Source organism: Acinonyx jubatus, chromosome C1, assembly GCF_027475565.1.
Source record: "Acinonyx jubatus isolate Ajub_Pintada_27869175 chromosome C1, VMU_Ajub_asm_v1.0, whole genome shotgun sequence".
NCBI lineage: Eukaryota > Metazoa > Chordata > Mammalia > Carnivora > Felidae > Acinonyx > Acinonyx jubatus.
In genome coordinates, this window is record NC_069381.1 from 114,743,219 (window position 1) to 114,754,108 (window position 10,890).

General features: G+C 42.1%; 1 protein-coding gene across 2 annotated transcripts; it reads right to left on the reverse strand.

The window, feature by feature from the left end:
* Positions 1–469: 469 nt before the first annotated feature.
* On the reverse strand, positions 470–9,726 carry TSN (translin). Of its 2 annotated transcripts, XM_027056011.2 has the most exons (6): positions 9,506–9,715; positions 8,258–8,351; positions 6,532–6,628; positions 4,735–4,850; positions 3,310–3,389; positions 470–2,659 (listed from the first exon to the last, which is right to left on the reverse strand). In XM_027056011.2, the coding sequence occupies exons 1-6, from the start codon at positions 9,569–9,571 to the stop codon at positions 2,426–2,428; spliced, it is 687 nt and encodes a 228-aa protein (XP_026911812.1). In that variant the 5' UTR covers positions 9,572–9,715; the 3' UTR covers positions 470–2,425. The 2 variants fall into 2 exon arrangements, with proteins under 2 accessions (XP_026911812.1, XP_026911813.1); XM_027056012.2 differs by lacking the exon at positions 3,310–3,389 and having other exon boundaries at positions 9,506–9,726.
* Between the last annotated feature and the right edge of the window lie 1,164 nt (positions 9,727–10,890).

Below are 10,890 nucleotides of genomic sequence, written 5' to 3' on the forward strand. Positions count from 1 at the left end.
TCAGAAGTCTTCCCACGCCAGCCCCTCCCCCGCCCCGACCTCAGCTAACAGCACCTAAATCGACTTAGTCTCCCAGACTAGAAACCGGACCATGAAGTCAGATTCCCTCCTCTCCCCTCTTTCACCCTCGGCTCACTCAAACCATCAGTCCAGTCAATCCATTTAACCCTCTGTAGATGTTTCTTATTGTTGTTTGGAGCGGAGGGGTGATTTTTTTTTTTTTTTTTTTTTAACTTGTTTACTGTTCATTACAGTGACTACTAAGAAAACAAATGACTTCAGGTTCAGGGAATACCTTATTTTGGCGTCAGGCAGACAATGATGCTCTGCCTGAAGAGTACAGTCCGGTCCAGACCGCGAAACAAGAAAGCCATGATTTCTGAGTGCACGCCACGAACTTTGCCGGTGGCTTTCTGCATCTGTACCTCGACTGCAGCCACTTAAGTAAAGGACCCAAAACACTGCCAAAGAAGCTTTCGTTCTTTATTAAATTCTCTTAGGCGTTACCAGTATTATTCAAGTTTAAGACAGGGCAAATCTTATGAAGTATTTAAGGGTTCTCTTCTTATAAATAAATTTATAAAGAAAACATCCACTAATTCATCTCTACTTTTTCTAACCCGCTCAATCTTCTAGAGTCGAAAAGAACAATTCTGGTGCACTAAAACCAGAGCCGAGGCTTTTCAATACCGTCAATTAAAATACTTTCAATTTAACTCTGAGCGGCTGGTGTCGTTCAATAATTTTAACTGTTACACAGCAGGATGTGCTTGTCACCCCTGGTCCTCTTCAGCCTCAACACACATTCAGAGTCCATTCTCCACGTAGAAGAAAACTACTACTGAACTTACTGCATGTATTTGATCATGTAATTTGAAGCCTTTTGTGCTCAATCCGGGCAGTGCCATTACTGCATATCTTAGATGACCACCCTAGGCACTTCAAAGACCCAAACGCCTTTCTTCGTTCTACACACTCTTCCGCAGAAAGAGCTGTCAAGAAAGTTGTTTAAAACCCAAAAATGCATAGCGATTGATGCTTCATTTCTACTTGTCCTCCTCATGATGGAAAATCTGGTCAGTCCTTAACTTGGCCTGAGAACGGCTCTGATAGCAATGCCAAATATTCCACTGCACAAACGGAACACCTAAACTGGTAGCAGGCAGGAGAGGATGACACTTCTAAATGCTTTCTGTTATTCTGGAAACACTAGCATCTTCCTTTCAGTGAGCTCCAAGAAACCGTGGATGACGTCACCATTTTAAACCGTTTCAATTCAACAGCAAAAATTACACGGCGAGTATTCTTAGCACTACCTGAAAACCAGGAGGGGGAGGAGGGTGCCAACAAGGTTTACAGGACTTGCCCAAAACTGTAAATCTAAAACCTGACCGTTGGGATAGCTGCCAAAACCTGAAACTGCTTACTCTAAAAAACATTACCAAATCAGCTGATCTTCCTTTTTAAATCCAAGGTTTTCTCTTTTTTCCAGACAAAGCACAGCATTTGTCTCTCAGAACATACCAGTCAGGGTATTGCTAATTAACTTGACTGGGTGGCTTTGTAGTCTCAGACCAGCCGGTCTAGCTGGCTGCTAGGAAAAAGGTTTCATAGCTTAAAAATATATTATATGAAGCGTTAGTTCAAGGTGTGTGTGAAAACGATCTTTAAATTGCTGCAAGAGCAGAATGTTAAGGCAACATCAGAAAACAGAGGTGTTGTAAGACACTAAGCCCTACTCCCCACCTGGCAAAGAGAGCCAAATGATAAGATGTGACTCAATCCCTTAATACAAAAACGTCCCGAGATAATCTGAGCTTGACTTTGCAATTTTCTCTTTTATATTTTGATGGCAGTGAGACAGACCCTGGGGCTGTAACTCCCTTGCAAAAAAATGTCAACATATGATTTATTCACGAGGCTTAAAATAACGAAAGAAAATATAAAATAAGTTGTCCTTTGCTTGGCAACCATCCTTTTTAATTACTCATTTTTATCCTGTATCCAGGCTACACACACCTGGGTATGGATGGCTAATTTGGATATAGAAAACACCAAGGATCACTTCTGGAAGAAACACAAGACCATAAACTTCTCAATCAGTACATCAACAGCATCAGGGTGAGCAAGAAAAGGACTTTACCAAGAGACTGACATTTACACTTTCCGACAGAACCGAAATACACTGAATTACAGAGCAAATTCACTGAAACAACAAAGAAAGTCTGTCCTTGAAAAGGCTATTGTTTCACCCCCAGAAAAAAGCGTTTCCATTTGGATACTTCCACCACACAACCAACCGGTTAAGAAAATAAAGCGCGGTGTTTAGCAACGGGGCAAGGCTAACTACCCGAGAGGCAAGGGGTCCACCCCCACCGGCGACCGCTGAGGTCAGCAGGGCCCGGCGCCAGCGGAGCCTCAGGCTTCACTTCTCGGCACACGCCGCGGCCGTCTCCTTGTTGAAGCCCCGGATGGAGAGATCGTAGACCACCTCCTCCACCTTCTTCACGTCATACTTCAAGCCGTCGTAGCGCTTCCTCAGGGAGTCGTTTTTCAGGTTGAGAAGGCGGAAGCCCGAATCCAGCTCGTTGATGAAGGTGGAGATGTGGAGCGGCCGGGAGTAGTCTCCGGCGGTCACGCTGTTGACGGACAGCCTCGACTACACGAGGGAAAGGAAACCGAGACATCTTACAACAGGCCTCGTGAGCACGTCTTCCTCCGCATCACAACCAAGAGACCCCCAAGGCCCCCAACTTTCCCACGCTGCTTTTCGGAATTACATGTTGACGACCGCTTAACATTACGAAGTTATTTCAAGACTTAAGAGATCGTTCCCTTTCTGTTGGGGGTTTCTGTGGTCAAGTTTCCATCAATGCGAATCAAGACTAGTGGGAACACCTTTATGACAGCCTTTTTTTCTTCTTTAGAATTATCTCCATAGGACAATTTCTCAAGAGACAGATGAAGAGAATAAAAGAAAAATAACCTATATATAGTTAAATTAGTCCCCGAAGCAAGTATACATATTGACACAGTTACTAGGAATGTGTGTGTCTTGCCACCACTTTGAAAGGGAGAGGCATTACCATCTTTTAAAAATTCACACATTAGTCAGTATGCACAGGCCGCTCATCATATGAACTGGCCTTTCTCTGATGACTAGCAAAGCAGCACACACAGCACATGATGACAAACTGGTGACAGATAGAGGGCTTAGAAAAGACTTCCTGAATTTTTGTGCCCATTTTAAAAACTGACAGCGAGGTGGGAAGATCAAAAACGCAAATGGCAAATTACTAAGCTTCTTACCAGTTCACTGGCAAGAATTAGAACTCCCGAGAGATAATCTTCCACATCCAGATGAAAGCCTTTCTCCCGATCTGGCTCAACTAAAAAATACACCAAAGTAAAAATAAGGTCATGATGTGAACAGAATGTGAGCCTAAGAATATAAAATACTATATATACACACACATACATATACACGCACACACATATTGTTTCTCTCAAAGGAAAAAAAGATCTTTTAAAACTATATGATGTGCTCATACTTTTGGCAACTAGGCCTCATTGTGGATTTTTGAGCTCTTAAGACTTCAATTTTTCCTTTCATTCTTCTCTCAGAAAGTACTATCACCCAGAACGTTATCTAGTTATATCAGAGAATACCTATGTTTTTGGACAAAGCATGTCGCAGCATTTAAAGGAGAAGCCATGACACCCTTAAGTGACATTCACATGGTTCACACGGGCACACGAATGCATGAATGCACATACACGTGCACAAAGTGAGAAGACCTCACAAATATGGCAAAATGTTGGTGAGCCTGGGTGGCTCATTCGGTTGAACATCTGACTCTTAATTTCAGCTCAGGTCATGACCCCAGGGTTGTGGGATCAAGCCCCACATTGAGCATGGAGCCGGCTCAGAGTTCTCTCTCCCTCTGCTCCCCACCCCCTTCACGCACACTAAAATAAAAATTAAAAATTAAAAATTGTGGGGGTGCCTGGGTGGCTCAGTCGGTTAAGCAACCAACTTCAGCTTGAGTCATGATCTCACGGATCGTGAGTTCAAGCCCGTCAGGATCTGAGCTGTCAGCTTCAGATTCTGTCTCCCTCTCTCTCTGCCCCTCCCCAGCTTGCACTCTGTCTCTCTCAAAAATAAACAGTAAAAAAATAATAATAATAAAATAAAATAAATTTTTAAAGACATGGCAAAATGTTAACAAGCAGAAAATCTAAGTGGTCTTCACTGTACTATTCTTTCAACTTTCTGTAGGCTTGAATTTAAAAAAAAAATTTTTTTTTAATGTTTATTTATTTTTGAGACAGAGACAGAGCATGAACAGGGGAGGGTCAGAGAGAGAAGGAGGCACAGAATCTGAAACAGGCTCGAGGCTCCGAGCTGTCAGCACAGAGCCCGACGCAGGGCTCGAACTTACGGAGTGTGAGATCATGACCTGAGCCGAAGTCGGCCACTTAACCGACTGAGCCACCCAGGCGCCCCTGTAGGCTTGAATTTTTAAAAACTAAATTTTAAAAACTAAAAGCAACACCCAAGTACAAAAAGCAAGCCACTACATGTTCTTACTTTTTGTGTTTCCAAGTCACTATTTTTCCATTTAGTTCTCGTTTGTTCTAATAAGTAGGAAGTATAAGCAACAGCCTCCCCCACAACCAAAAATTAAGCGACCGTGCCTGATTGTGTAGACCGACGCTAACAGAGACACTTACTGCCAAGAATTTCTGTAACCGCTTCTCGAGTCACTAGTGTTTCTGATTCCAAGTACACAACAAATGCTGCCAAGAAGACCAAACGCTGCAACACAAACCTCCAGTGCTCATGAAATCTGCACGGATAGAAGCTCATTTAGGTGGAAGGATTAGGGGCTTTATAAAAGATAAATTTAGTACAGTCGTAGTCAAACATTTTGGAAATACAATGCTTTTCCAAATCAAATCCATGTGAAACCCCAACATAAAAAACATGTACAAACATGCCATTTAAGTATATTAGATGGATTTAATATAAGTTTTACAAGTTCACATTTATAGCAATTACTTATTAGAAGTTTAGTAGACAAACGAGAAGCATGATCCAACTTCAACGAATATAAAGATATTTACAATCGAAGATTATGGACAAGAACAACTGTGCTTGTGAAGTTTAATCAGTAAAAACAATGATACTGCTCTGAGAAAAATTAAAACTGGCGACGGCAGATTGATGAGAACTGCACTGTACATCAGCCTCAATACCTAACTTAATCTCACATTTTGAGTGTAGAATATTAAAAAAAAACCTTGATTTATACATATAATAACTACCATTTGTAATCACTAAACCGACACTTAAACCTTCAGGATCCTGCAGTTAAACTGAGCTAGAAGCCTGAAAAAAAAAAAAAATAGGAAATTTTATACCCCCAAATATTAATGCTATGCCTCCTGAATTTCAAATATGGCAAATTCAAAAAAACTTTTCAATACAATACAGGTCAAATAAAACCCTCTAAGGGCCAAATCACCCAGAGGTCAGCCTCTGTGTGACCTCCAAACTACCCCATCTCTCAAGATCCTGCCAATCCTATCGTTCAAGGTCTCTCTACATCCGTTATTACCTTACAGCAGGGTCAGCAAACTTTCTGCGAAGGGCCAGATAGTAACATTTTAGGCCTTGTGAGCCACATTCAGTCTCTGTCACATATTCTTATCTGGGTGTTTTTCTTTTTTTAACAACCCTTTAAAATATAAGCAATTCTCAGCTTCCAGAGGCGGCGGGCCACGGGCAGTGTGCCAACCCCTGCCTTAAATTATCCTGTGGAGCTGTATTACCCACTTCCCACATACATGTCTTGTTTTGTGCCCACGTGTGTCTTAACAGAACATCTTTTTCAGTAGAAAAGAGACACAAGTAGAGATTTTAGGTTCTTATTCACTGTATTTCATCAATACTCAGATGCAGTTCTTTCCAATTTAACATCTGTGAGGCTGGGATGCTTTTTACAATCTATAAATTTCACAATTATGACTGGCAGCAAATTTTCTTCCCTAAATAATGGAGACTCTTAAAAATTAACGGTGCTATAGGTCAACAAGTTACAGAATATTAGCTAAACATGTTATTTGGCAGTATAATTCAAACTTTGAGGAAAAACTCAACTCCATTTATATAGTGCCCTCTAATCCCATAACCTTAATAGCATAGACATGGTTCCCCCAATTTCACAAGCAACTTAAATATACTAAAAAGATACTCTATTTGACCTTAATACAACAAATATTTTTTAATTCCTTTTTCATTGTAAAAATTATGTTTTCCTTAGGAAAATTCTCAAAGGGAGGGGAAAAAAATCCCCATCTCTGTCACCATTAAAATACCACCACTAATAATAGTCTGACTCTTTTTCCTTGTTTCTTCTACATAGAGAGGTTTTTACTTCGTTCTCAGCAATCATTCGGTACATATAATTTTTGTCCTGCCTTTATTTTTACTTGACATTACAAAATAATACGACTTTTCTTACAAACCTGTAATACTGTTCAGCAGGGAACTTGGTCTTCAACGATGTTAGATGTGTTTTCACTGTACCAAAATGTTCTCGAGCTTTCAAACACCTCTTTGGAACTGATCACAAAAAGATAATCAAACACAATAATGAGTAAGATTTACCAAATTTCAAATACAGCTCTGGCTTAATAATCTACACAGTCTCTCTGGAAATAAATCAACTCTTAAAAAAAAAAAAAAAAATCTCATGACCAAATGCAGGGTATGCATCTCTACTTTCCAATCTGGCTCTCAAAATTCCAACTCTAGTTTCCCTACTCATTAACCAACACTGAAAAATAGACAAAAACTTGCTGAAAGGGAATAATATTTAGCAAACATGTCAGTAAGCTGTCATAAATAATGTCATCCTTGGGGTGCCTGGGTGGCTCAGTTAGTTAAGCGTCCAACTCTTGGTTTCTGCTCGGTTCATGACCTAGCAGTTCGTGGGTTCGAGCCATGCATCAGACTGTGCACTGACAATGCAGAGCCTGCTTGGGGTTCTCTCTCTCCTTCTCTCTCTCTGCCCCCCCCATCCCATATCTCTCTAGCTCTCAAAATAAACTAACTTCAAAAAAATTAAAAATATAATAATAATTGTGGGGCCACGCACCAGCTGCTATTCCAAAAGGATGCCTAAAATTGGACAGCTTCTAGCTCCCACATTTGGTCAAAAAGCTTTATCAATAATACTCAGACTGACCGACTCCATATCACTGAGAAAAAAGACTTCCCTGTGACACCTGTAAGTTACACCATTGTATCATTCTCTACCTGAAAATATATTTCAGCTCTTTTAGTTGTGCTGGCTACATCCTACATTGAAGGTCCCATGTTTAAACTTATCATATGTGATTTCCATGAAAGGTGGTGACTATAAACCCATTAGGAACCTTTTACACTGAACATTTCTTACATACAAATGCGTATTAAACCATATTCAATGAATCAAAGACTGTGTTTATTTCTCTTTTAATGTTTATTTTGAGAGAGAGAGCAAGCAAGCAGGGGCAGAGAGAGAATCCCAAGCAGGCTTCATGCCATCAGTGCAGAGTCGGACACGGGGCTCAATCTCACTCTCTTGGACTGTGAGATCATGACCTGAGCTGAAATCAAAAGTCAGACACTTAACTGACTGAGCCACCCAGGTGCCCCACGAAAGACTGGGTTTAAAAACAAGAGAGCCATATAAAAGGTACACAAGAGAACTACAAACCTACAACAATTATCACATTAGAATCACATTATTACATTACTACGTGGAAGTGGAAAATCAACCGTAACACACAGAATTCCAGAATTCTGTAAACCTATAAAACACTCAACTCACCTACTTCTCCATAGGATATGAGGGACATTTTTCTTAATAAAATGATAACAGACTTGAAATGTTTTCTGAATGGAAATTAACTCTTTTAAGTGAAAGACTCATAATTTGGACTCTTAAAAAATATTCAAAATCAATGGGGCACCAGAGTGGCTCAGTCAGTTAGGTGTACGACTCTTGATTTCGGCTCAGGTCATGATCTCGTGTTCGTGGAATCAAGCCCCACGTCGGGCTCTGTGCTAGCAGTGCAGAGCCTACTTGGGATTCTCTCTCTCCCTCGTTCTCTGCCCCTCCCCTGCTCTCTTGCGCGCTCTCTCTCTCTCAAAAGAAATAAATAAACTTAAAAAGAAAAACCTTCAAAATCAAAACAAAGAACTTACTGTCCTGAAAACCAGCACCCTGATGGACCCCTTGCAGTAAAGTTAAAATCTCTCGAGCTGTTTGTTCTAAACTCTGTACAACTTTTCGGATTTCCTAGAAAGAATTAAAAATCAAAGTATCAGATAAACTCAATGTAACTATTTTCATAACCTCAAACCAGATATATCAGACAGCACAGGTTAAGTACCTATGACACCTTCACACACATTTAAAACTCCAACCATCTTTACTGAACTGAACTGGTACAGAAAATATCCAGGTTTGAATCCCAACGTTGCCACTTACTTCCTCTGTGAGACCTTCAAGAGGTCACTACCGGGCCTGAGATTTCTCATGCAGCCTTCAAAGGATAATCGCCACCCACCCCAAATATCCCACTGAAACACTATAAATATCAAAAGAAATGAAATATCTGAATGCAATTTGTAAAAAAGAAAAATGCAATGCAATACGAAGACTGGGTGCTTTTCAATCATTTTATGAATATTCACAGCACATTTATGTGAGAAGCACTGTGTAAATACTGGTTCCCAATTAGTCCCTTCCTTCTTGCCGTTTAGAGCATAATAGGGTAGACAGACGTTTAAAAAATACGGATCGCACAAAATTTTCTAACGTGAATTCTCTACTAAAAAACATGACAGATTGTGAGATCAAGAATATCAATACGAAGTAACCACCAGGAAAGGAGAGGAAAGATGCGAATTCCAGGAAAAGCATACAGTACATGCAAATATCCTGAGGCAAGAAACTCTCTGCGGAACTAGAAAAATAAAAAGATAACTAAACTGAACATAAAACACAACGGAAGATGGCGTAAAATGAGATGGAGGGAGGGGAGAAGACACCTGTGGGCCACAGTAGAATCTGGATTATTATTCTATGTGGAATAAGAAGCCATAAGAGAGTTTTAAAGAGAGGAGGCCACACGTGCTACAACAAACAGTGAAACGCGTGTTCTCTGAGTCCCAAGCGCTGAGCCTTCGACATAAACAAGCGCCAGAAAGCAGGAAGACTGACACTCAAACGAGGTGGGCGATGCCGAAGAGCCGAGACTCGAACACACAGAATCAGGACCGGAGAGCAGAATCGGGGGCGGGAGAGGAACGTTCCCTAAGCTGATACAAGAGGAGAAGCAACCCATCCCCGGAGGCTTCCCCACTGCTCGAGACAGAGCGACAGAGGGCCGGGCGCGGTGGCCAAGCAAGAAAGGAAAGGGAAAGGGGAGGGGAAGAGAGGAGGCTCGCCTCTCGGATGTCCTGCTCGGCAGCCAAAAAACCCTGCAGCTCCACGAAGATCTCGCTCACAGACATGGCGCCGGCTGCACAACAATCGACCAGAGCGGCGAGTGTGGCCGCCGAAAAGCGTTCCAGAGCCCACCGGCGCAGTCAGTCGCAACGCCAGCCGCCACCGCCGCGTCCACCCGGCCCTACGCTACGGACGTCGCTGGGGTCCTCCGAGGTCCGCGGCGCGCAGGATCCTGGGCTGTCCGCCGTGCTGCCTGATGTGCCGCGGCGGGAGCCGAGGCGCGCGCTCAAGGGGGCGGGGCGGGAAATGCTGGGCTGGGCTTTCATCTGGGGAACTTCGAACAGGCAACGCCGGAAACCTTCCGCTAAGCGGGGAGAAGGGTGCCCGGGGGCCAGTGGGCCTGAAGGGGCGGGGCGGGCTTGGAGGCTGAGCCAACAAGCGCAACGCTTAACGTTTTTTTTGCTGTGGCGGATGGGAGGAGAAATGTTTCAATACTGAAGCATTTGCGTAAAAATACAGGTGCAGAAAAACGTAGAGAGAGTGCAATCTCCGTGTAGAAACATGCGTTCGTATTTGCAAAGAATACACGGGAAATAAAAGGGGGGGGGGGAGTACAGGACGGATTGCGAGCGAAAAATTTTAATTCCTTCCCTGTATGACTGTATAATCTATTTAAATTATATGGATCTTTAAAGCGTGTATGGTGGGAAATTTCTCTTCTATTCAACTAACACCTCCTTATCCCGATTCCCATGAGGCAAGCGCCTTAAGGATTTCTTGACGTTGCAGAGTTATTCCATACATCTGTTCTACAAATAGAAATGTGTATGAATGCGTTGGGTCAACCTGAACATAAAAAGACACTATGAGAGCCAAACAAGTGTTTGAGATGTAAGAATTGCAATTCGGTGAGCACAGACTCCAGCAATAATCAAATAAGTGTCCCTTCTGCAGGGTGAAAGCAAGGGGCGGGGGGGGGGGGGGGGGCGGGGGGGGGGCGGGGAGAACCACATGACTTTAATTAAAAAAAAAAAGATAATTTATACTAACAGGCTAAGGGCTAATACGCTTTTGGTTACACATTGATAACTATCTGTTGACAAATGAAGCTATTCTTGATATATATTACTCTTATGATTGGGAAGAGTCTTATGATTGGGAAGCCTGTGGTCCTGTTGATTTTAGGAGCAATTGCTTGTGGAACAATGGCTTCTAGACCAGTCCTTTTGTCCAGTTCAAGGGTTAATTAGCCATTTGTTATAGAACGGGAAATGGAGCTTTTCTCGAAATAGGGTCTCTCATGTCTAGAAATTTTATATTTATATACATAATTGTACACGATTCCACAGTAGAATGCACTCTCCAAATGATTTAAAATGATTAC

Excerpts from the sequence above, each read along its gene's own strand:
- TSN (XM_027056011.2), bottom strand. The coding sequence starts at position 9,571 with ATGTCTGTGAGCGAGATCTTCGTGGAGCTGCAGGGTTTTTTGGCTGCC. Across the intron at positions 8,352-9,505 it reads CCGAGCAGGACATCCGAGAG|GAAATCCGAAAAGTTGTACA; the intron begins GCGAGCCTCCTC and ends AATTCTTTCTAG. Across the intron at positions 6,629-8,257 it reads GGGTGCTGGTTTTCAGGACA|TTCCAAAGAGGTGTTTGAAA; the intron begins GTAAGTTCTTTG and ends TTTTGTGATCAG.